At 35.1% G+C, this 27795-nt stretch overlaps 1 protein-coding gene and 1 long non-coding RNA gene across 3 annotated transcripts in view; both read left to right on the top strand.

Moving 5' to 3' along the window:
• The first annotated feature begins 601 nt into the window (after positions 1-601).
• Positions 602-15269, top strand: LOC132545889 (melanotransferrin-like). Its single transcript, XM_060209563.1, has 13 exons — positions 602-679; positions 2787-2919; positions 3081-3298; positions 7563-7721; positions 8506-8690; positions 9143-9452; positions 9722-9968; positions 10710-10825; positions 12122-12238; positions 12793-12966; positions 13433-13627; positions 14192-14267; positions 14910-15269. Exons 1-13 carry the CDS (start codon positions 613-615, stop codon positions 15178-15180), a joined length of 2268 nt encoding a protein of 755 aa, XP_060065546.1. The 5' UTR covers positions 602-612; the 3' UTR covers positions 15181-15269.
• An 8415-nt stretch (positions 15270-23684) lies between these two features.
• The window catches only part of LOC132545891 (uncharacterized), a 36784-nt gene continuing 32673 nt past the window's right edge, over positions 23685-27795 (top strand). Inside the window, exon 1 of one of the 2 annotated variants that reach the window (XR_009554052.1) lies at positions 23685-24845. This is a non-coding gene — a long non-coding RNA (uncharacterized LOC132545891). The remainder of the gene's footprint in view (positions 24846-27795) is intronic. The other variant, XR_009554053.1, reaches the window with a different exon arrangement.

The following is a 27795-nucleotide window of genomic DNA, read 5'->3' as shown; positions in this document are numbered from 1 at the left end:
GTAAAATTCTACATTACCTGAAAGATGTTGGTCTATATAATAGACTATGACGTACCATTTTAATATTTTGTGTTAACATACCCATTTAAGATTTTTAGCACTTGTCTTTTACATTTTGGTTTGTTTAATGTTATTTCTTTTTGTGTGTTTTACCGTTTGATGGCCCTAAAGACCTTTTATGGGCTGACGGGCCATTAAGAATGTAATGATAATGATAATAATAGATATCGCTACTTTTCTGTCACTCATTCAACGTGATAATACAGTTATCCCCCTTGCCAACGCACCTGCCTAGAATGTTTGACACTAGTGTCGCTTTGACCAGGTATGACCTCATTTAACAGTGAATCACTACGCGTTATAGTAAATTAGTATCCACTGAACTTAATTTAATATCACACTTTGCCTCATTACAACTTTATTTACACCATACAATATTAATACATATTACAACAGAAATAGTTTAAAATCATGCTTGTTTTTTTGTATCTCTCTATTTGAATCGGGGACTATTTTTCATATACCTGCTTTCAAACGGTACAGGTGAGATGACTAACTAGCGGAAGTGAAGTAACGTAATGGCGACCTAAGATGTTGTTGTTCCAGACCAAGATGAAAACAGAATTTTGGTGGTTGCTTTTCCTGGTGACACCAATTGTTCAGGTGTCCGGAGATGTGTGTAAGTATATTAAGTCGATGAACCCTAGCGTGATTTAATTGGTCCTGTGCAGTACAGTAAGACGATACAGGTAAACAAGAGACTCCCCCCCCCCTTCCTAATTTTGAACAGCCTCACCCTACCGCCAGTTTAAAGCCATATATTGTGCTAATGGATACAAGACCGTATTCACGACAACTTCAGTAGATATCTACACCTCGTAAAATTAAGCTGTGCATCCTTTCCTTCAATCACGGACTTTGCTTTAGATCCACCTATATTTATATTGTAGATAGGTAGACAAGAATACTTATATGTTTTTCGACTTGTTATTTTGTTCACAGCAGCCACAGGTGAGTTTATGTGTTGTTTGATGTAACTAACTTGATGTTGTTGTTTATGTAACGTGTTTTATGCCTGCTAGACTTTACCAAGTCGGGGAAAACCACAATGTTGTGCAATATATATTACGCAAACGGGTCATTATACGTCTATTGAGGTATAAATAGCCAAAATCACTTCAGGCTCCGCTTTTATATTTTAGTCAAAATTGCATTTATTTAGTCATAAAAATGCACAAATAACATTTATTTTCGCATGACATATTATCAAAAACAGATACAGTACTTTCAACCTTCATGTCCTATGTTACAATAGTACAGTTACTACAGCAGAGGTTGTTACATCAAGTTTCTAAGTAGCCAGCACTTTCAGTAAATATCTTTTAGTAAAGAAATATTTTCCTTGTTTTGAATTTATGCAACTTGATAGTATTTAACTGTTAAACAATTTCGGCTATTTTTAGTAACAAATACCAATTGGCGTATATTAGGCCAGTTTTTTATTTGCTTATTATATGCACCTCTGTGATTTTCCTTGACCTGATTACTGTTGAGAAAAATGTTTCAATGCACACTTTCAGTATGTAGCCCTTTAAATACTAGCCAATATACTGCTCAACAAGAGAGAACTTCTCTTCAGCACGATTGGTTGAGAATATGACTTGTAATCCAGAGGTTCCATATCGGATCCCTAGTGGTGGCATTGAAATAAATTGTACCTCTTAAACATGCATTGGCAAAAACAGTTTGGTTACCAGTATATGTGAAAGACGTAGGTACATCTAGTCCCATACAAGTGATGCATAGCAAATTTGTTTCACTGAGAAACACTGAACTTGGTCTTTCTCAGCACTCGGTACTGAAACATTTATTCTTTCATTTGGACCCTCTTCATTTTGTTTATTCAGGAAATCTAATACTAATAAGTTTTCTTGTTTTTTTTTTTGAAAATTTCGAAAGTCAATATATTTTAAAACCCATGGGTCAGAATTCATGCAGTTCCTGGAAATTCCTTGAAAAACAGAAAAGTTGAAAACGAAAGAAGCTGTGTATGAACTATGTTATTTGTAAGTCTAAGATATATTCTGCTGTAGGGTCTTAAATAGTAAGAAACATGTTAAGTACATGAATTTGCTATGTATTGCACATTTTTATGAGGTTTTCCCATTTAATTGATATGATTACGACTATGTGACCTCACAATCACTATCCATACATTTGTATAGATGTTCTACCCCACAAAAGTCAAGAGTTTTGTGAATGAGTTTTGAGTGTTATCACATGTTACTAACTTTCTACAATTACATATATGGAAATGTTAATTAAGAAAGTAAAATTTATTAAAAGGACACAAATGAAACACTTTCAAATGAATTTCTGCCAATTTTTCCAAGGAAATATCAAATTTAACATATGAAAAGATTTCAAAATCAACTTCTGAGTTTTGTAGAAAGTATAAATTTGTTAGTCATGAACCTGTGCTGTGGAAGATATTTTAACTAAGCATAAAGAATTGCATGATGTAAAATGTTTGTTGTATATCAAAGATATATATCAGATATGCTTATTGAAATGAAATACAGGTAACAAAAACAATTTTGTACAATATCAGAAAACAAAGCAATGAACACAAACATGTACAGTACAACCATGTAGAAGTCTTACAAATCAGTTTACTCTAAATGAAAAATGTTTCCTTTTTGAAACATTACAGAAAGGTGAGTCACTTTAAACCTGCTATGTTTGTAATAATATTAAAGACATTACCCTATTTCTATTATTGACAGTTTTGCGATGGTGCGTGACAAATCGTGCTGAGGAAACAAAATGCAAGGCTTTCGAGATGGCAGTAGCATTACTGAAAGTTGAAGGGACATACCTTGGGAACGTTGTGCCATCCTGTGTGAAGGGGGCAGATAGGTGAGTGTTCACTAGATGTTATTAGATATTTGTGTGATCACAGTTTTAAGTTTAAGTGGTACTCAATAATGTCATGAGAAAATAAGATCTAGAATTTAAAAGCTAGAGAAAAAGCTGTTCTGGACCTTTTAATTTAAAAAAAAGAATTATTTTTTTTACAGCTATGATTGTATGAAATTGATACAAAATGGTGATGCCGATGTCATGGCCCTGGACACTGGTCAAGGATACTTCGCTGGCCATCAACACAACATGATGCCTTTCCTGGCTGAGACATACAGGTCTCGATCATTACACTACTACTCTGTAGCTGTGGTGAGATCCAATGATCTATCCCTAACCATCCACAACCTGAAGGGGAAAAGAGTTTGCTTCCCAGGTTGGTTTTTTGATGACTATCTATAGAACCATATCTATTACAATTTCAACAGTCAGTTGCAGAGAAATATTTGATTTTGTTTTTAATAACTATGAAAAATAACTTTTGAGTTATTGCTGTTATGTTTCTTGTAGAATAATAACACATTTGCAGAATTTAACAAATAAAGATTGCAAACTTAGTTCACTAATTGACCAGTCAAACAGTATGATAAAAAAACATAAAATAAAAATAGAACAAAATGTGTTTTCAGTAAAAGCATACTTTCCTTGAGTATGGCAAATATCTTATATGCTCTACACTTGTGAGAGATCCCAATCTGATCATGACACATTTGTTATTATTGAAAACAATGCATAAAATCTCAATTGTTATGACAAATTAATGAATGACTGCACACAAACAGTACCCATATAAACTGTATTTCATGAAAGATTTGATGCTATTTTATCACATAACAAGAATTTGATATTCCAACTTCTAGACTGGTTTTCACAGGGACAATATAGCTGTAAAACAAGCATTACAACAAAATATGTTGACATTATAAAATCTCTGATAAATAGGGGACGGGCTGGGTGAGTAGATTGTAGTATATACAGACATTGATATGGGGACTGGCTGGGTGTGTAGTATATATAGACATTGATATGGGGACTGGCTGGGTGTGTAGATTGTAGTATATACAGACATTGATATGGGGACTGGCTGGGTGTGTAGTATATACAGACATTGATATGGGGACTGGCTGGGTGTGTAGTATAGACAATATACAGACATTGATATGGGGACTGGCTGGCTATATAGACTAGTATATACAGACATTGATATGGGGACTGGCTGGGTGTGTAGTGTATACAGACATTGATATGGGGACTGTATATACAGACAGACATTGATATGGGGACTGGCTGGGTATGTAGTATATACAGACATTGATATGGGGACTGGCTGGGTGTGTAGATTGTAGTATATACAGACATTGATATGGGGACTGGCTGGGTGTGTAGTGTATACAGACATTGATATGGGGACTGGCTGGGTGTGTAGATTGTAGTATATACAGACATTGATATGGGGACTGACTGGGTTATATAGACAAGTATATACAGACATTGATATGGGGACTGGCTGGGTGTGTAGATTGTAGTATATACAGACATTGATATGGGGACTGGCTGGGTGTGTAGATTGTAGTATATACAGACATTGATATGGGGACTGGCTGCGTGTGTTAGATTGTAGTATATACAGACATTGATATGGGGACTGGCTGGGTGTGTAGATTGTAGTATATACAGACATTGATATGGGGACTGGCTGGGTGTGTAGATTGTAGTATATACAGACATTGATATGGGGACTGGCTGGGTTATATAGACAAGTATATACAGACATTGATATGGGGACTGGCTGCGTGTGTTAGATTGTAGTATATACAGACATTGATATGGGGACTGTGCTGGTTTATAGTTTGTAGTATATACAGACATTGATATGGGGACTGGCTGGGTGTGTAGATTGTAGTATATACAGACATTGATATGGGGACTGGCTGGGTATATAGACTAGTATATACAGACATAGACTAGTATATACAGACATTGATATGGGGACTGGCTGGGTGTGTAGTAGACATGTATGGGGACTATATAGACAGTATATACAGACATTGATATGGGGACTGGCTGTGTATATGGGGACTGGCTGGGTATGTAGACTGTAGTATATACAGACATTGATATGGGGACTGGCTGGGTGTGTAGATTGTAGTATATACAGACATGGGTGTGTAGATTGTAGTATATACAGACATTGATATGGGGACTGGCTGGGTGTGTATAGATAGTATATACAGACATTGTATGGGGACTATATATATACAGACATTGATATGGGGACTGGCTGGGTGTGTAGTGTATACAGACATTGATATGGGGACTGGCTGGGTGTGTAGATTGTAGTATATACAGACATTGATATGGGGACTGGCTGGGTTATATAGACTGTAGTATATACAGACATTGATATGGGGACTGGCTGGGTGTGTAGTATATATACAGACATTGATATGGGGACTGGCTGGGTGTGTAGATTGTAGTATATACAGACATTGATATGGGGACTGGCTGGGTATATAGACTAGTATATACAGACATTGATATGGGGACTGGCTGGGTGTGTAGATTGTAGTATATACAGACATTGATATGGGGACTGGCTGGGTGTGTAGATTGTAGTATATACAGACATTGATATGGGGACTGGCTGGGTGTGTAGTATATACAGACATTGATATGGGGACTGGCTGGGTGTGTAGATTGTAGTATATACAGACATTGATATGGGGACTGGCTGGGTTATATAGACAAGTATATACAGACATTGATATGGGGACTGACTGGGTTATATAGGCAAGTATATACAGACATTGATACGGGGACTGGCTGGGTGTGTAGATTGTAGTATATACAGACATTGATATGGGGACTGGCTGGGTGTGTAGATTGTAGTATATACAGACATTGATATGGGGACTGACTGGGTGTGTATATACAGACATATATATATACAGACATTGATAGTATATACAGACATTGATATGGGGACTGGCTGGGTGTGTAGATATAGTATATACAGACATTGATATGTAGATTGTAGTATATACAGACATTGATATGGGGACTGGCTGGGTGTGTAGATTGTATATACAGACATTGATATAGTATATACAGATATATGGGGACTGACTGGGTGTGTAGATATATACAGACATTGATATGGGGACTGGCTGGGTGTGTAGATTGTAGTATATACAGACATTGATATGGGGACTGGCTGGGTGTGTAGATTGTAGTATATACAGACATTGATATGGGGACTGGCTGGGTGTGTAGATTGTAGTATATACAGACATTGATATGGGGACTGGCTGGGTGTGTAGATTGTAGTATATACAGACATTGATACGGGGACTGGCTGGGTGACATTGATATGGGGACTGGCTGGGTGTGTAGATTGTAGTATATACAGACATTGATATGGGGACTGGCTGGGTTATATAGACTGTAGTATATACAGACATTGATATGGGGACTGGCTGGGTGTGTAGATTGTAGTATATACAGACATTGATATGGGGACTGGCTGGGTATATAGACTGTAGTATATACAGACATTGATATGGGGACTGACTGGGTTATATAGACAAGTATATACAGACATTGATATGGGGACTGGCTGGGTGTGTAGATTGTAGTATATACAGACATTGATATGGGGACTGACTGGGTTATATAGACAAGTATATACAGACATTGATATGGGGACTGGCTGGGTGTGTAGATTGTAGTATATACAGACATTGATATGGGGACTGGCTGGGTGTGTAGATTGTAGTATATACAGACATTGATATGGGGACTGGCTGGGTGTGTAGATTGTAGTATATACAGACATTGATATGGGGACTGGCTGGGTGTGTATATAGACTGTAGTATATACAGACATTGATATGGGGACTGGCTGGGTGTGTAGATTGTAGTATATACAGACATTGATATGGGGACTGACTGGGTTATATAGACTGTAGTATATACAGACATTGATATGGGGACTGGCTGGGTGTGTAGTGTATACAGACATTGATATGGGGACTGGCTGGCTATATAGACTAGTATATACAGACATTGATATGGGGACTGGCTGGGTGTGTAGATTGTAGTATATACAGACATTGATATGGGGACTGGCTGGGTGTGTAGATTGTAGTATATACAGACATTGATATGGGGACTGACTGGGTTATATAGACTGTAGTATATACAGACATTGATATGGGGACTGACTGGGTTATATAGACTGTAGTATATACAGACATTGATATGGGGACTGGCTGGGTGTGTAGATTGTAGTATATACAGACATTGATATGGGGACTGACTGGGTATATAGACTGTAGTATATACAGACATTGATATGGGGACTGGCTGGGTGTGTAGATTGTAGTATATACAGACATTGATATGGGGACTGGCTGGGTGTGTAGATTGTAGTATATACAGACATTGATATGGGGACTGACTGGGTTTATAGACTGTAGTATGTACAGACATTGATATGGGGACTGGCTGGGTGTGTAGTATATACAGACATTGATATGGGAACTTGCTTGGTATATAGACTGTAGTATATACAGACATTGATATGGGAACTTGCTTGGTATATAGAACTAGTTACATTACTTTGACACTGTGTTATACAGGTATTGGTATGGGAGCTGGCTGGGTGTATCCTATGGGCCTGATGTTGGAGGCCAATATGATCCCCATTCAGGAGTGTAATGCTGTAGTGAAATCTGTTACTGATTTCTTTGGTGACATGTGTTTGCCTGGTGCCCTATCATCATTCTACAATCCCTTTGGTGAGTATAAAAGTTAAGCTTTTAGATAAAATTACTTAACACATGTGAGTGTTTCAGACATAAAAAATTCAATTTGCTGAAATTAGAACTTTATAACAGAAACAGTTGCATAATTTTATATTTCAAGTGTTAAAAGTATCGCAAATAATTATCTGAAAAATTATTTCAGTATAGCAGGAAAAAAGTTTCCATAACTCAAACTTAGATAATAAATTGTTTTTTACTTTTTACAAGATCATGAAAATAAGGAAAATCACATACTTAATCACTAATGAAATTTAGCATCTCCTTGTGCAACAATGGATAAATGAAACTAACGGTATTGTGATAGCGACAATTTGCTGAATTGCATTGTATATTGGTTGATCTTGGAATACTGTTGATTTTACATATACAGTGTTACACAAGAGGTACCAGTATTTATTCCACTTCAGAGTTGATTCAGTCAGCAATTTTCCTTATTTTCTTGATTCTGTTGAAAGTTGTAGAATTTTGGAGACTTTTTCTGTTTGAATGGCAGATAACCAGCCTTTATGTGAAAACAAACAAAAACAAGACAAAAAATTCTGTTGCAGTTAGTTAGATGTAAACCCATACATTTACTGAACTAATATGTTTTCTGTACACTGTTTGTCAGGAAGCTCTGGGGATAATCTTAGTGGTTCCTGTTAACCATCCACCTTAGAAACAAGAAAAACATTACAAGATATAGGATGTAAAATATGAATGGCATATGTGTCTTAATTGTTTGAAATGTTTGATTTGATTTTTTCTCCTTGCCTAGGTAACAATCCGACATCCATCTGTAAACTGTGTACTGGTGTACTAGAGGAACGGTGTTCCACCTCTGACCCCTATGCTGGATATGATGGTGCCTTCAACTGTTTGAAGTCAGGACAAGGTGATATAGCTTTCCTTCGACATGACACAGTGGAGATGATGCTTACAAACAGCACAGAGCAGTTACAGGTAGGTCAAGATCATGATTGGTGATAAAGTACGAGGGGAATCAAAATTTTCTTTTGTCGGTAGTGCCAGCTACCACAATACTTACATCACTTCTCATTTTTACTGTAAAAATTTTTCTTAAACATAATATTATTTTATATGATGGATGTTTTGCCATATTTTGCCTTTAGAAGACATAAAGCAACTCTCTGTTTTGAAGTCTAAGTGAGAGAAAAGTTGACAAAAACATAATTTGATAAGGAAATTGTTTAAATCTATGATATTACACATGAAAAATTTAGAAACCTCCATCACTAGGTCAGTAGTGCTTGCTATTCACAGGTATAGAAAGTCCTACTGTTATTTGGTATTGTAGGACTATGCTCTGCATTGTCAAAATTTGCATTTGAGTCAGATGTAGGTGAAGGTTGAGTACTTTCCATCCTGTAATGAGTATATACTTTGTGTTGTAGGACTACGCCCTTTTGTGTCAGGATGGTAGTCGTCGGAGCCTTGATCAGTATGATCAGTGTAACTTTGGTAAGATCATATCAAACATGGTGATGACATCCAGTCTCAAACAAGACTCCGAAGTGAATGCCTACAAAACCTTCTTACTACAGGCATCCAATTGGTTTGGACCTAACGGCCAATACAAAAACCGCTTCACCTTGTTCAGTTCCCTTGAATGGGATTATTTTGGTCGGAGGAATCTCATGTTTTCTGATGTGACAGAGGGGTTGGTTGATGTTGGTGAAAACAACACTTACTACAAATGGGTTGGTAAGTATGTTAGTTGTGTAATATATAGTTCGTACATATATGTATAGACTGTTTGTGTTAATTACAGATCTTGTTATTTTTGTAACAGGACATTTGGAATGAGGTAAATTATGAATACAGGTTTCTGGATTTCTTGGTAAAATTTTCAAAGGACTACTTTTCTTTATATTGGCAGCAATACAATTCAGAGAGTGAATTCTTTCCTTAAAATTAAAATAAAATAATTGGGTTATTGAGATACATTTATAATTTGGTTTCTGTGGTTACAGATCCTGAGTTTTACAATAAAGTAAGCAGTCTTAACTACTGTCCACTGAGCTCAGCCCGATGGTGTGTCATCTCAAAGGATGAAAAATCAAAGTGCCAGACTATGTTGATGGCATTTGAAGCAAAAGACCTTCGACCCCGGCTTGATTGTATTCTTGGCTCTGACACTGATAACTGCATGTCTATGATTGCTAATGGTGATGCTGATCTAATGAACCTAGATCCTGGTGATGTGTATGTGGCTGGCAGGTGAGGATGTATACCACTTCTTGATTCATTATGTCTTTCAGTAACATTGCATAGACTTCATTTAAACCCTAGATCTCGGATAAAGGGAATGTTTATAATTGAGTCAGTCTTTTATTAGGTCACCTGACCCAGATGGTGAGGGTGACCTATAGTTATGGTGTTTGTCTGTGCACTATCCACCCTGGGTATGATTTTTCATATCTTGAACTTCTCAATTTAAACCAGTTGGATTCAGCTCAGACTTTCATGAAATGATCCCAAGATGGTCCTAACCAAGTGATCTTATTTTCCTACTCAGCGTCTATTTTAAACTTCTGAAGTTCCACCAGTGGCATTCCGCTGAAACCTGCCTGAAGTAATACTAAGATGATCCTGAACAAATGTTGCTATTTTTTGGGTTAATTCAAATTGAAATATGGTCACCATCTTGAAAAACACATTTGGTTTTCCACTGGTGCCTTCAAACTGAAATAAGATGGGAATATTGAGAAGCTGAAATTGAGAAAATGTTGTTTACTTTACTGCTGAATACAAAAATGTTTGAAGCACTTAATAATTTATCCCACTACCACTAACTGTTATATTGTCAATAGTCAGATGACCTTTAAGGCCATTTGGCTTCTGGTACCAAAGCAAAACATCTGGGTATTTCTAAAATCTTCAAATTTAGGCTAATGAAAAACCAAAGTAGTGAAATGCAACAATATTAACTTTTTTAAAGCATGAATGATTTGTTTGTAGAAAATATGGTTTGAAGCCCATAGCATCAGAAGATTATGGCAACATGAACTCATCATTTTATGTGGTAGCAGTAGCAAGGAAGAGAGATCACTACATGACACTCTTTAACCTGAAAAGTAAGTTTTCCTTTTCAAATAACCCTACTTCCATGGTTTGTTGGTCTATCTGTAAACAATTCTTGTTATTGTTGTTTTTTGAGGAATACTAGATGAATCTTTCATATAGTTCATATGTAGGTTCCATTTGTTCCTAGAGTACCGGTTTGATTTCTGGACAGATATGAGAAATAAATGGGGACTGATTAAAAAAAGCAAACTTTGACATTGAAAGTTTTGCTATCGCTATTTCTTGATAAGTACTGGATGAATCTTTCTCAAATTTCATATGAAGATTCCTCTTTGTCCTCATTTGTGCTCATTTGATTTTAAGACTAATGACCAAAAAATGGCTGAGAAGCAGCCACCTTGGATTTAGGTAATGAAAGTTTGTTATTGCTATTTTGTGAGAAGAAATGAATGAATCTGTCTCAAGTTCCATCTGTATGTATGTAGGATAAATTTCACTGTGTTCATCTTCACTTGGAGTATAAACTTTCACTGTGTTAATCTTAACTTGGAGTTTAAACTCTCTCTGGGTGAATCTTAACTTGGAGTATGAACTCTCACTGGGTGAATCTTAACTTGGAGTATAAATGCTTACCGGGTGAATCTTAACTTGGAGTATAAACTCTCACTGGGTTAATCTTAACTTGGAGTATAAACTCCCACTGGGTTAATCTTAACTTGGAGTATAAATGCTTACTGGGTTAATCTTAACTTGGAGTATAAACTCTCACTAGGTTAATCTTAACTTGGAGTATAAACTCTCACTGGGTTAATCTTAACTTGGAGTATAGATGCTTACTGAGTTAATCTTAACTTGGAGTATAAACTCTTAACTTGGAGTATAAACTCTCCCTGGGTTAATCTTAACTTGGAGTATTAACTCTTACTGGGTTAATCTTAAATTGGAGTATAAACTCTCACTTGGTTAATCTTAACTTGGAGTATAAATGCTTACCGGGTGAATCTTAACTTGGAGTATAAACTCTCACTGGGTTAATCTTAACTTGGAGTATAAACTCTCACTAGGTTAATCTTAACTTGGAGTATAAACTCTCACTAGGTTAATCTTAACTTGGAGTATAAACTCTCACTGGGTTAATCTTAACTTGGAGTATAAACATTAATGTGGTTGATCTTAGCTCACAGTGTGAGGTTGATTTAACTCAGTATAAACTTTGACTTCGGTGATCAGCAAGTGTTATTTAACTTTTTTTGAACATATGTATTATGATCTGCCATCAAATATTGGTTTTGGATCAATCCTCATTGAATTGACACTGACTTTATAATATGTTATACTTGTTACAGAGAAGCGAGCCTGCTTGCCTGGGATAGGGCGAGGAGATGGGTGGATTGTACCGGTCAACATCTTCATTGAGACAGAACAGTTCCTACCACAACATTGTACAATATTTGAAAATCTAGGTAGGTCATGATTATTTGAGCTTTATCCTGTGAGAGAGGGTGTTTTACCCACGTCTGTCACATCTTGATGCTTCGTGTTTCATACCAGATCTTTATGTTGATCTTCACCCTAGCTCCTTTGTTTCTCAAGGGTTTTTATCAATCTTTATACCAGGGTCAACAATGACAATGCTTTGGGTGAAAACATGTTTCAGTAAAGGTCACTGTTACTACTTATCTTTTTAACCAATTCATTGACTTCATTTTATTGAAGGGATTTCAATCAAACTTTGACAGTTCAGACAAAATGGTGATAATACTTCAAATAAGTTTAAGATTGCTGTCACCTTTAGCATTCCAGAAACTTGTCAAACAAGTGATGTTTTTTTTTTACTTTGGAATGAGGGAGTTCTTTTCTTACAGACATAATCTAGTTTAAGTGATTATACATCTTTCTTGGAGCTGAAACCACATGCTTGGAAGTGATGATAAGGAGTTTTTGTTTGTAATGGAAGATGATAATATATAATGACTTATTTTGTGTTGTAAAATTAGTTTTACTTCTTCCAATTCAGGTCAGCTGTTTGTTCGGAGTTGTATTCCTGGGGCAGTAGATAAGTTATACAATCCTACACAGACCCCTGTCAGTCTGGTGGAGGCCTGCGCCTCGGGAGGTGCAAAGAAGGGACGGCGTAATAGTGACGACTATTACTATGGGGCTACAGGAGCATTTAGGTGTCTTGTAGAAAGTAAGTATTTTGGTACTGTTATTTCTCAGCTGTTAGTGAGTAGATATTTCTGGCTTAAATCTTATTAGTTTCAAATGAAATTAAGTCATTTGAAATGAAGAACAACGTTATTATAAGTAATATTTTACCTGGAATAGAAGAGACCAAACAAATCGTATTTACCCTAATGATTTATAATTTGTCCATGTATATTTAATCATGTTTTTCTTAAATCTGAAAATTGGAGTTATTATGTACAAGAGGAAGACTACAATAAAGCCTCGCTTTTAAGACCGCTTCATTTTAATCCTGGAAAGTTCCTGCGTTGTATTTGTGATGTACGCTTCACTATTAAGAATAACTCGGAACTAAAACCAGTCTGAAGCTCACCTGCCTGAAGGGCAATTGAGCTTATACCATGGTGCAGATTCTGTTGTCCATCCAGCCTTAGCATTTAGTTTACACAACTATATATATTGCATTTCAGAGGGGGGAGATATTGCGTTTGTTCGACACTTGACAGTACGAGACAATACTGACAGCAGAAACCGAGCCATCTGGGCGAGAAATCGTCGTGCTGATGACTATGAGCTAATGTGTAAGGATGGAAGCCGTACACAGATTGACAACTGGAGAAACTGTCATCTGGGAAAAGTACCGGCCAATGCTGTGGTAACAGCTCGTAAGTGTCACTGACTAAATGGGAGATACTTCAATACTTTGTGTCTAGGATTGGATATATGATAACCCCAATAGTTTATTGACAGTATTTCATAATTTTCACTTCAGACACAAAGAAACATGTCATAGATTTGACATTATTACTGCTTGTATTTTGTTTGGAAAAAGATACACATTGTCGTCTTATTAAAAGAAAATAATGATTAAAAAAATTGTCTCAATAAAAAGTTTGATGGAAGCAATATTCAAATGACATCATTATTAAAATTACTGTAATATGCATTATATTAGTTGCTGACACAACTGAGAAATTTTCCCTGAATTGAGAGGTTTTTTTATCATGTATTACACTGTTGTATAATACCCCTTCATCATGATTTGGTTGTTCTGAGAAATTTTTAGAGAAACAGAAAGAATGAAGGGAATGCATGGGAATACTACTTATAGGTAATAAAATAAAGAGAAAAATATTCAAGTTATCTTGGTGAAAGTGTCTTAATGCAAGACTCCATGTAAGCAGGATCCTGATTGATACCTCTCTATGTGATATTTGATTTATCTTCAGAATACAAATCAGAAGAAGAGAAGCATATATACTGGCAGCTAATGAATTATGGACAACAGTTTTTCTCATCTGACATGTAAGTTACAGTCTTACTTACATAATCGCATCATACAAATTTAAACAAGACAATAATCCAGAGATAGTTGTACGTTCAGTCGTATCATGTTGCCCCATGAACAGTCAGTGTCATTTTGAGGCCGGGCTTCTTTTTGGTAACTGCTGTCTACCTCACTGAACATCATATGGGAGGACTGCCACATGACATCCCATCCAAAGCAATTATGGTAAAGTGTCTTGTCCTAGAACACAGCCATGTCAGTACAGACATGTATGTTTCTCGGCTTTCTGAGTACAAAAACCCAATGGGTAGGAGCAAACCAGTAAGGAATGAGACATTGGAACAAAATACTATATTGATCTTAGAAAACTTGTTTCTCTTACTTTTGATAAGATATAGGATCTGAACGAGACAGTATTTCCTGTTATCATTCCATAGAACCTGGTGAGATGATGTAACTGCTTTGTTAAAGTCACCACAGGTTTATATTGTAATGTGGTTGTCAGGCTGTGTGTATCGCTCATAAAGTGACCTAAGTTTGCTTAAGAATTTTTTGTGGCATTTTCTTAGTAATACAAGACAAAATATGATTGAGTTAAAAAAGTAAATAAGCATGTTTGTATTCTCACAAAGTCATCTTATAACCTCTTTATCTTTCAGTCTTGGTGACTTCAATATGTTTGATTCGGGCAAATGGTCTTCAAAGTCATGGTCGAGTGATCTTATCTTCACTGACGATGCTGTGCGACTGATGAAGGTGGAGCCAGCTCAACAAAATTACAAGGCATATCTTGGTCGGTCCTTCATCAACCAAATAGAAAACTTACACAAATATACCTGTGTTCCAATCAAAGAGGTCAGCTCAGCCACGACATGGTCTGCCTCAACAGTCATAATTACTCTTACTGTCATACTCCAACTTTTTATCTGAAATTAGGTGTGTAGATGAACAAAATTCGGATATCAAAGAAAGAACTTTTTTTATTTATGTTACAATCAGATGTATCTAATTTATAAAACACTGGGATATAGTTTTGTGTATATCTTGTTTGAAGTTCTCAATACAAAGAATTGCTCAGTCATAAATACAGTCTTTCTTTAAAAAATTCTAAAAGTTAGATTTTCTTTAAACCTAGAAGTTTCAAATTGATCAGAGTCTTGCATATGTTCACTGAAAGTCAGCAGTAACAGTTGATTATACATTTGAAGAAATATAAAGTATATCTTTTTTCTCTTAGCTTTGTCTTCCAATTTTTTATGCATATTTTAAATCTGTAATTTGATTTTTATGCATGAGAATTTCAATGATAAGATCAAAACTAATTTAAAGATGCTGTACTTTCTTTGTTAATTTTAGAACGGTTTGATTAAAGTGGGTGAGAAAACAATGTCTTTATTGTGTGACAACATTTAACATGCCAGACATGTAAATATCACATCAATCTCCTATGTATAAGTGTCGTATATATAAAATCAGCAGTGAACAGGTCAACCCATCAACTATTTTTGTAAACATATGTCTGTATATTTTGCAGTGTAAATAGTTTTATACTTGTAAATATGTACATTTTTACACAGTTTATGCAATATTTTAAACATATATTTTGCTTGATCATGTGCCATTACAATACAAGTGGTTCTGTTGTGAACGTTGGCTCTCATTTGATTGCCTCCCCTTATTAGTACATTCCTCTCTACAGCAAGTGACAAACACCAAGTTCTAGTTTTAATTTGTGATTTATTAAGTATCAACCAAAGTTTAAATACAAAGGCACTACAAATTATCTTAACTTTTATGCAAAGCATTTTGCCATTTTGTACTAATATTTTTTCCATCATATTTTGTATTCTACACAAATTGTTTAAGCCCTCTTCATTTGGATATCAGATGTAGCATATCTCTATATATATCACTTGCAATTAATTAACAGGATATATTGGATAATTTCCTGCTGAAAGTTAAATGAGGGAAAATGTTGATTTTCTTAACATTAGTTTACAATTATCAATTAAGGCCTATATTATTCTCTACACTTGGGCCTCTTTGATAAGTATAGTCCCTTGATTCTGTACAACTGTCTAATTATGTTATAAACACAATGTTCATCTCTGCACATTATCACAAAATCATTTTAGGCTTAAATTTTAATGTCATTTGTATATAATCATCCCAAATCTTTTAAGAGTTGTATGCAATAGATGTTCATCATATTTCAAATTACTATCATGGGAGAAAGAAATCATTTACTCATTGTATAATTAAGGATGGCACTTACACAGATCAAAGAACAAAATATATGTTGTTGTCAAAGGTTATATAACACTTATGCTTAAATTACGGAACTGATAGATACAAGAGTAATTATACTTGGAAAAATTTACCAATCAGAGTTACTTCCCTTCCGTTAGTGAATCCCGTGTGTCTCTGTTATTGTACACACAAAGATAAGGTACATAAGTGTTGGTTGCTAGTTTGACAGACAAGCTGACTAGCATGCTACAGTACTGCAGATGAAGTGGAATATGAAGAGTAATACATTTTAATACTGATTGATAGCTTTATGATAAGGATGTGTTAGATATTGAAAAAAATATACATTAATGAAATAGTCGATTGCCATGCATATTATGAACCATGAAACGTGTTCAGTTAAAAAAAAAAGTTTTAAAAAAATTTAAACACAGATGCAAAGCTATCTTGTGAGCAGTTTTGTTATTGTCATTAATGCGATGTGACCTGCCAATATCAATCTTATACCATACCCATTGTTATTAAGCTTCAGGGATTTAAACACATACATGGCATATTTTGAATATTTCAAAACAACGTTTAAAGTTAAAAGTTTGACATATTACAAGGAAAACTATGAAGTAAGTGCTCTTGTACATATAGATGTATGTGATTGTGAAAAGTGGAAATCATCAAATTATTGGTTTAATAAACTGTATATAATCGTTATAACTAATTCATACCATAAAGAATTTTTAATAAAATATTTTGATACATAATAACTTGTTTTAAATTTCTTTTGATTGACAGTGGGGATAGAGTAAAAGTTTTTTGTCACCACAAATTTACTTTGGAACTCTATTTCCAAACAGAGATTGTTCTGAATGTACACCTCATTACATTACTCTTTTGTACACACTTTTCTGCCAGACTATTTCCTACAAGCTACAAATAACCTGAGAAATAATGAAAAAGGACAAAGTAACAAATAAGGTTACCGAGGAGAAAACAATATCAGTATTATAGATATATATGATTGGAGGATTTGCTTATTGTGATGTTATGCTCCACCATCAAACTATTGGGGAATGTATAAAATTTAACCCATGTCAATCTGTCGTATCTCTTAGTTGGCCTTCCATTCCATTGTCTCTGTTACACTTCTGTCAGGGAAGATCTCTTAGAATCTATGATCAATGTGATGAGATTAAATTGGGAATTTACTGACATGAAATTAACTTCACATACTAGTTACAAATTTAAAGTAATTTCTAAATCAGTGCTCACAAAATCATACATTTGAGAATATGTTTAAAGAGGTAAGTTTGTGAAGTAAAGTCTTCACTAAATCCCAAGTAATTAACAGTGCTAATATCTTTACTTAAGTATGAAAAGGAGAATGCTTGTTATACAAATATTTTCTTAGCCTACCATCTAGATGTACAATATTACAGAAAACAAGAGTAGAACTCTGTATTCCTGAAATACACTTGGGAGCACATCTATAAAGCAGGTCTAGATGTATATAATAAAGTCTTTATGGTGATGGGTAATCTGTGTAAAGATTTAGTGTTAACCCTGTAAATCTAGATAAAATGTCTGCTAACAGAAGATACACAGTGATGATCGTAGGGGATTTGGCAGAGCCAGGAATACCTGTATAATTCAGTTGGATGTGATGACGCAGGATTCCACACAAGAATTCGGTCCATCAGGAATGGAGAGGACTGTGATTGATGAAGTTGCTCTCATTTTGATGGATTTTTCAACATTCTATTAAGGTAAATGGATAATAATAGACACCCATACTCTGTGAACACAATGAAAGGATACACATTCATTCTACACAAATGTTAGCAGGAGAAAGATGAATTCTATTAATAGTTTTCAAGGTTAGATAAATCTAGGAGATAAAAGAGAGGGTATTAGAGTGGTGTTTTATTGTTATGGAGGAGCAACAACATCAGTGTATTAGGTCAGTGTTTATAATCTCATGTAAGAACATCTGTACCAGATAGATCCATTACGTTTATATTGTAGTCTGTAATATATTTTGTCTGTTGACATGGGTTTTTGATAAAATATTACTACTGTGACTTTAATGTCTAAGGTCAAACATGTCGATCTCATTCACTGTGATAACAGAATCATATTGTTGTGGTTTCATTTACTGACCATTACTGTGGGTAACAAGGGTCAAGGTCATCAGGTCAAAGGTCATTATTAATGTTGTGTTTGTAAACTGATCACCATTTCCATATGAACAAATGAAGGAAGATTTGTTAAAGATGAAACAAAGAGTTGGTTAATAAAAGATAAACAGTTAAGATAAAAAGGATAAAGACAGTGAGTCAGAGGCCAAGTTTAAATTATATCCATTTTTATTTTTTGAATATTTTGTTGTGGTGATTCGCAATTTTGTATTGACAGTTGTTTTGTAGAACGCTTAGATACCCACACTTGCAAACAGAAAACCATCGAAAGTCAATTGACTCAAGGAAAATCATCGAAAGTCAATTGACTCAAAGAAAACCATCGAAAGTCAATTGACTCAAAGAAAACCATTGAAAGTCAATTGACTCAAGGTCATCAGGTCAAATGTAGGTGGTAAATAAATTGGATTGGGGTTATGAAATAAGAATTGGTCACATTAGATGTACTTAGCCATTCTTTGCTGGTTAGTATGTTTAGTGTACTGTTTCTGATATACCATGCTGTATTCTAGGCTTAACTACAGTCTTACTGTGATTCTGTACTGTGATTATGACTTCTTTGTTGGGTATTTCTCAAATATTGATAAAGCATTAAAATATTTATAACATTTCAAAGGTTTGAATCTACTTTTCATAGTCTTCTTGATCAACATAGGTTCACACTTTTGAAAAATGATAAGGACCTAAATAACTAAACCACAGGTATGTAAATTTTTTTATCATTGCAACATATTAAGCAGTGCTGTTAATGTTACAACTTTGATCACTAATTTGTGTATATGATTTATAATACATTGTCCAGAACCCAAGGAATTCTAGTAATTCAATTATCCTGGTCATAAACAACATTTGATCATCAAATCTGCCATCATCATTAGATCATTGTGTAGTTGAGGCAGGTGTTTTTCAAAGGCTACCTGATGGAACTACAGATATATATCAAAGTTCATTCTGAATGATCAGGATAACGTTTACAAGATAAATACTTACAGGATACCTTAAACATATCTAGTCACTATTTTCATTAAATCTGAAATAGATCTAGCTTGTAATGTGCAGCAGGTGTTAGACTGATGTTAATTGGAGCTGACAAATTTAAAAAAAAAAACAATATTGAAGCAAATAACTTCATATCATAGCAAAAATCTAAACCAAAGCTATCAGTAAAAAAAGTGACCTCTTGGTTAAATAAAAATCTCTCAGATATCTTAGAATCTTTCTTTATACATGTTTTTGATAAAGTTGAACTGTTTGAAAAAATAGGATATTATTTGGGCTTACCAATTATAAAGGTGCTGTATAGTTCATTGTCTTAATATGACAGTGTCATTGTATAAAATTCATGATTAATCGAGAATATTATGTAACACAAACAAGTAACCTAGTCTTCTCAATTAAATAGTCCTATCATGCTTAACGTCTAGATTTAATTTGATATGATGGTGCATGTGAATAGTTCCAATATACCTGATATTGTCTTATTAAATGCACCAGTTTGTAACAGCTGAAATCTGGAAGTGTGCCTACATTCCGTCAAAAGGGTGAGAAAAAATGTATCCCGATCAATTAGTGACTGTGATCAACTAATATCGTAAAGACAAAAGCCTTAGATAGAGAAAAAGCAATCAATATCAATTTTGTGTAATTCTGTTGGTTAAGAAGCTACGCTGTGAATAATGTGAAAGATTTTACAACATACCCAATTCATTCACTTATAAAAGTATAAAAGTATTAATTTGTAAAAGGATACAGTAATATATTGTTTTTCACTGTAAGTTTGAAAAGTTGAAAGAAAATTAATTGATAGTGATTTCTATTCTTTGTATCTTCATGCTAACTAGTCTTTTAAAAGTACTCGATAAAACAAGGGAATCAGGTAAGCAGATAATTTACACAGGTACAAACAGATTAATTGCTCGTTAAGACACATCTGAACCATACTAATTAGGTGTCAGGTAAGACAATAAATAGGTAGTAATGAGATAGATTTAAAGAATGCAGATGGATAGTTGCCAACTTTGGGTCAAAGTTCAAACAATGTACTCAACAAAATTGCAAAATCATTATTTAAAATTGCTGACCAAATTTTTAAAAAAAGTAATTAAGTTTGAATTATTGGTCAAGTAATGAGCCTGCTTATAATTGTACTGTTTGAGGTGACATATATTGACTGGATATAAAGAAATTAATTTTTTGGTTAAGTCATCTTTTCTTTACCATATTCATTTTCAGAATACTCATTCCACATCCTTAATAAATCTTTCTACCACTATCAATATTGACATCTACCCAGGAAACAAGAATCGTTAAATATTTGTAATTGTAATGTGACATATCAGCACTGTAGTGTTAGTAAACGCAGGCATATTCTACCAAACAAACAATATATTGTTTGTAGTGAGATAAAGATGTATTTGATAACATTTGAAAACATTCACAGTTAAAATGCAATAATTAGAAGAATGCAGTAATGATTCCACACAAGTCATTCAGACACCAGAAAATAACTGTTATATGACATCTGCTTAAAGTGGTCATGTTTTAGTGCATCAATACAATGTATATACAAACCTTGTTGCAAAGCATTATTATACCTGGTACATAAATTGTTACTATTTTTTAATACAGGTACATTTCTGCCACCTTTTTGGCATTGAAAGTGGGTCAAGGCCATGCATTGGATCAAGTTTGGAAATTCTTCATCTCCACTGTCAATATTCTGATATGTATCATGACCTAGGGCCTCCTATTATCCCCTTGCAATGAATGTCGTCAGAGGGTGTATAAAGATATTCTCTTATGTACTTATATGTATAACACTAAAACCTCCTTGTCAGCACTCATTCCATCAAGGAATTTTTAAAAATCAAACTTCACAATCTTAAAAACAAACAATTTATTTCAGAGAAATTTGAATTTGGGGGTTATTGGGTCAAACTAAATTCACTTTTAGAAAATCTTGACAACAGCGTACCGGCTTCATTTTTTTTATGAACTTTTCATCAAACGTACACTTATATAAGATCATAATATATCACACAAGCTGGTGTTTTAGAACAGTTAAGTCAAAATCAAGATCATTGTAACTAGATATGGAAAATTCTTATCAGCTTCATTCCTTGAAAGATTTTTCTCAAAATTCACATTCACATAAAGGAACATAATATCACAGACAATTTTGAGTTTCATTGTTGTAGGTCAAGGCCACCATAACTATATTTAGAAAATCTGTCAGCACTTTGACAACTTCAGTCGTTGAGGAATTTCAATCAAACTTTCCATTCATATAAAGTACCATGATATTATCGTTGGAGGTCATCATTACTTCTTTAAGAAAATCCGTCAGACTCATGTGGTTTCATTCTTTAAGGAATTTTTATCAAACCTCACACAATTTATCATCTTTACTGCATTTAATTCAAGGGGTGGAACTGTGAGGGGATTTGTATATCATTACAATTATTGTGATAACATTTCAAAAGCAGATTCACAACTTTTTTTTACCTGACTCCTGTGATCTTACATTTATTTAACATCCTTCATCCATGTGTGTTTGTGGTAAAATATGACCCTGTCCTGTTGGATGTGCTGTAGATGTTGAAATGATTTCATCAAATTTGACTCTTTGTAACCATAAAAGTGTGTCAATATTATTTTTTTAGAAAGTTCTTTAGCACAATGTCTGCTACTGGCTGAATATCATGACCCTGGGTCTCAATCCTTCATGGTTAATCAAAATACTTTGTATTGAGATATTACATTTGAATCTGTGATCTTGAAAACAGATCTCTGTAATTTATTTCTGTTTGAAATTTGCTTTGACTATAGCATTCCACTGTCAGAATGTCATGACCCTTGACCTTACCCTTGATACACTTGAAAAAATGTGACCAATTCTTCATTTCAAGAAACATGAAACCCTTTAATCCCATTACTACCGACTACTTCTTTATCTACATATCAAGATTTTTGTGCTTCAATACAGAAATGCTACCATACCCATTGTTCTATGTGCAGGCAGATACTCAAAGAATCATCAGTAATAAAAGTTGGATGATGGTGGATTTTCAATTTTTCATGTTTGTCACTTCTGTCTATAAGTTGATGATTTCAGGTCATTAAAATGTCATGTCTTCACACCACCAGAGCACTAATGTTTGTCTTTGAGACAATGCCTAGTGACAGAAATAGTTGACACCTAATGATATCAAGAATCTTGGAGTCAGACCACAACCATTCCGCTTTTAGGTAACGTCTGGTGACAGTAAAAGTTATATCACTAGAACACTGACATTTTGTAACTGAGACAATGCCTATATATAATGTTAGGAAAAGTCACGACAGCGAAACATTAAGATTCCTTGCAGACAACGCCTAGTGACAGAAAGAGTGACATCTTCAGAACACTAACATCATCACTGAGACAACGCCTAGTGACAGGAAGAGTCACATCACTAGAACACTAACGTCATCATTGAGACAACACCTAGTGACAGAAAGAGTCACGTCACCAGAACACTAACGTCATCATTGAGACAACGCCTAGTGACAGGAAGAGTCACATCACTAGAACACTAACGTCATCATTGTGACAATGCCTAGTGACAGAAAGAGTCACGTCACAAGAACACTAACGTCATCATTATGACAATGCCTAGTGACAGGCAGAGTAACGTCGTCAGAACACTGAAGTTCATCCTAGTGACAGGATAAGTTATGTCACTTGAACACTAACATTTTGTCATTGTGACAATGCTCAGTGACAGAAAGAGTCACGTCACCAGAACACTAACGTCATCACTGTGACAATGCCTAGTGACAGAAAGAGTCACATCACCAGAACACTAATGTCATCATTATGACAATGCCTAGTGACAGGCAGAGTAACGTCGTCAGAACACTGAAGTTCATCCTAGTGACAGGATAAGTTATGTCACTTGAACACTAACATTTTGTCAACACTCAGTGACAGAAAGAGTCATCAACACTAACGTCATCATTGTGACAATGCCTAGTGACAGGCAGAGTAACATCATCAGAACACTGAAGTTCGTCCTAGTGACAGGATAAGTTATGTCACTTGAACACTAACATTTTGTCATTGTGACAATGCTCAGTGACAGGAAGAGTCACGTCATCAGAACACTAACGTCATCATTGTGACAATGCCTAGTGACAGAAAGAGTGACGTCACCAGAACACTAACGTCATCATTGTGACAATGCCTAGTGACAGGCAGAGTAACATCGTCAGAACACTGAAGTTCATCCTAGTGACAGGATAAGTTATGTCACTTGAACACTAACATTTTGTCATTGTGACAATGCTCAGTGACAGGAAGAGTCACTTCACCAAAACACTAATGTCATCATTGTGACAATGCCTAGTGACAGAAAGAGTCACATCACCAGAACACTAATGTCATCATTGTGACAATCCCTAGTGACAGAAAGAGTCACGTCACCAGAACACTAACGTCATCATTGTGACAATGCCTAGTGACAGGAAGAGTCACGTCACCAGAACACTAACGTCATCATTGTGACAATGCCTAGTGACAGGCAGAGTAATGTTGTCAGAGCACTGAAGTTCGTCCTAGTGACAGGATAAGTTATGTCACTTGAACACTAACATTTTGTCATTGTGACAATGCTCAGTGACAGGAAGAGTCACGTCACCAGAACACTAACGTCATCATTGTGACAATGCCTAGTGACAGGCAGAGTAACGTCGTCAGAGCACTGAAGTTCGTCCTAGTGACAGGATAAGTTATGTCACTTGAACACTAACATTTTGTCATTGTGACAATGCTCAGTGACAGGAAGAGTCACGTCACCAGAACACTAACGTCATCATTGTGACAATGCCTAGTGACAGGCAGAGTAACGTCGTCGGAGCACTGAAGTTCGTCCTAGTGACAGGATAAGTTATGTCACTTGAACACTAACATTTTGTCATTGTGACAATGCTCAGTGACAGGAAAAGTAACGTCACCAGTACACTAACATTTTGTCATTGTGACAATGCTCAGTGACAGGAAGAGTAACGTCGTCAGAGCACTGAAGTTCGTCCTAGTGACAGGATAAGTTATGTCACTTGAACACTAACATTTTGTCATTGTGACAATGCTCAGTGATAGGAAGAGTCATAAAGGTAAGTTATGTTGTCATAATTTTTGCACCTTTTCCAACAATACATATAAAACAAATAGGGATTAATTTCCTATATAAACATGTAAAAAACAATCCTTGGCATGCTCTTTTAAGTCTTAAAATGTACTGTTAAAGACAATATACTAAAACAATTAATTTCAAAAACAAAGCTATCAAATTTTATTTAATATATCAATTTTCATTCACAATATCTAAATCATATACCTGTTGATGTTGCAGGTCTTATCTCTGAAACTTGACACTGAAAGCTTCTCAACTTTGTAATTTAACAAGTTATTCAAATTAGGAATCATTTGGCATAATGGTCAGTGGTAATGATGACAACTAAGTTTTGCTGTCAATGAGAACAAAATGTATGACTGAATTCTCTGACACGATTCGTGATGTGATACATTGATAGGATCAGCTGAAGGCATCAGACTGAGCAATTCCTCTTTCATATACTCAATACTGTTTGGATAGAATCTATGGTGATGTAACAATGCATTCTATTGGTGGGATTGACAGGTCAACTAACAGGGATAGACGTTTTAACTCGATAAATAATTCATAAGTTTTGGCTGTAGATCGTAATTAAACTGGTCTTGTCGGATTAAGGTATGATTAATATAATAAATCAATAAAAATTATCAAATCTTTATTATTTTCTTATCTTATCGCTGAGCTGATCTGGTCTGTCTGCTCAACATATCATGATCGCAAAGATAACTTGTAGCAAAAGGTAACGACTCCATTTTAACCGAGATCACTGTTTTGTGTAGTTGACTGTCTGCTAGAAACGTGACATCAAAAGACAGACAATGTGCTATCAGAATAGTTCATGCCACTTTAAGTAATCCATGTCACACTAAATACCCAACTACAATATCAGCTCTGGTCAGAGTCCAACATTTTGTATAAAACATACCACAATTGTATTGTAAACGACATGGGAAAAACTTTGTTTAATGTTAGCTTACAAAACCCACAAAAAACTTCAAAAAGCTTTTTTGAATTCATTTTTTTGGGGATAAAATTTTAGTTTTGTCAATCAAATGGTTCCAATATGTCTGCAAGATTTATTTTGAAGCTAAAGATGATCATATCATACTTACCTGTTCACCTGTATTGTTAGTAAGAAAGTTCATTAAGGACATTAACCTGAAGGAAGTGTACCAAGTACAGTCATTTCAATCAAATATCTATAGATAGTTTCAGTTAACGGTCAACCGCAACTCTGTTACCAAAGTTGGAAAACTTTTCATATCAATCCAGCAATGATACGATCATGTGTAGGAGACAGTACAGGTCACTTTACCAGTCACAGCTTGTGGGAATTTCCACTTAGTTGAGTAGCAGAGCGTCCAGATCGAAGCTGAAGGGGCAAAAGACTTACCTATTGAAAGAGGGAATGATGTAAAAACTAAAAGTCACCTCACTAGTCTCGGCTAGTAGAAATTTCCCTTGAGTCAAGCATTGGAATATCAGACTAGAGACCGATGAGTTGCTTGTTTGAACCCTTGCAGTGAAAGAATATTTTTTTATTACTCCTATGACAAATGTAAAAGGCATAACAAAAAAAGACAAAATTTCTCTGTACTTTATGTGGCTCCATTCTCCTCTTCCCTGGACTGTTAAGATGAGATAAGAAAATATTTTGGACACTTCTCTCTGACCACACAGGCTACTCCATTGCCCTTGTCTGTGGACACTCTCATTGTCACACTCTGATCCTACTGTAGGATAGTTGGTGTTACTTTTACACTGTAAATGTTTTAGTTTGTTGTTGCTTTACGTCCTGTTAACAGCTAGGGTCATTTAAGGACATGTCAGGGTTTGGGTAGTAGAGGAAAGCTGGAGTTCCTGGTCACTGCCCCACATAGGCCTTTAACCTTGACCAAGAGGTGGAGGGCTAGTGATAAAGACGGTTAGACGTCTTAACACTCCACTACCGCAAACCCTTACACACAGTTGTACAGTAACTGATTGAGAAACCCAAGTGTCACTTTAAAACAGTAACATATTCAGGTCACATAAGAAATTAATTTGGAAAATTTGAAGCTTTAGGTTAAGTTTCAAGAAGTGTGGATATGCACATAAAAGTTTTTCGTATCACCACTAAGTGACACGTTTTCCAAGTGGTAACATGACATCAACTAACTAGGGTACAATTTGGTACTAAAAAGTTTTGTTTTTCCATCTTTTTGTTCATTCCATCTATTTTCTCTCCATTATTTGTTATATTGACAGGTTAAATGATGGAAATGGAAATAGTGTTAAACAAAAGAAACCAATAACCTATATTGGAATAGAACATCCTTTCTGCACACACAACAAGAAAACGGATGTATGATTTTTATACATTTTCTTTATTATTTGATATCACTGGCATTTGTTTGCATTTGCACTTTTAACATGTTATCATTCATAACAGAAGATATTAAATATGATATCACTGATAACAGAAATGATTTGATATTGTTCTAATGATAACAGATACCATTCAATATTAAATGATATTCAATGTTGTGTCGATGATAACAGACGATTATCTAATTATAGTTAAAAACTGATGAGATTTACAAATATAACAATAAGGAAAGGAAACTTAACACATGTAGCATTAATCAACAAAGTGGTGCTCAATCAAATTCAACTTAAACAAAAACAATATCTACCCATCCCTAGATTGTGACAATATCCCTGACACCGAGTCAAACAATATCTACCCTTCCCTAGATTGTGACAATATCCCTGACCCCGAGTCAAACAATATCTACCCTTCCCTAGATTGTGACAATATCCCTGACCCCGAGTCAAACAATATCTACCCTCCCCTTGAATGTGACTATATCCCTGACCCGGAGTCAAACAATATCTACCCTCCCTAGATTGTGACAATATCCCTGACACCGAGTCAAACAATATCTACCCTTCCCTAGATTGTGACT

This window comes from Ylistrum balloti, unplaced genomic scaffold, assembly GCF_031769215.1.
Source record: "Ylistrum balloti isolate Yb309-2 unplaced genomic scaffold, AGI_CSIRO_Ybal_v1 Utg369862, whole genome shotgun sequence".
Lineage (NCBI taxonomy): Eukaryota > Metazoa > Mollusca > Bivalvia > Pectinida > Pectinidae > Ylistrum > Ylistrum balloti.
This window is presented reverse-complemented; position numbering and strand designations above follow the sequence as displayed.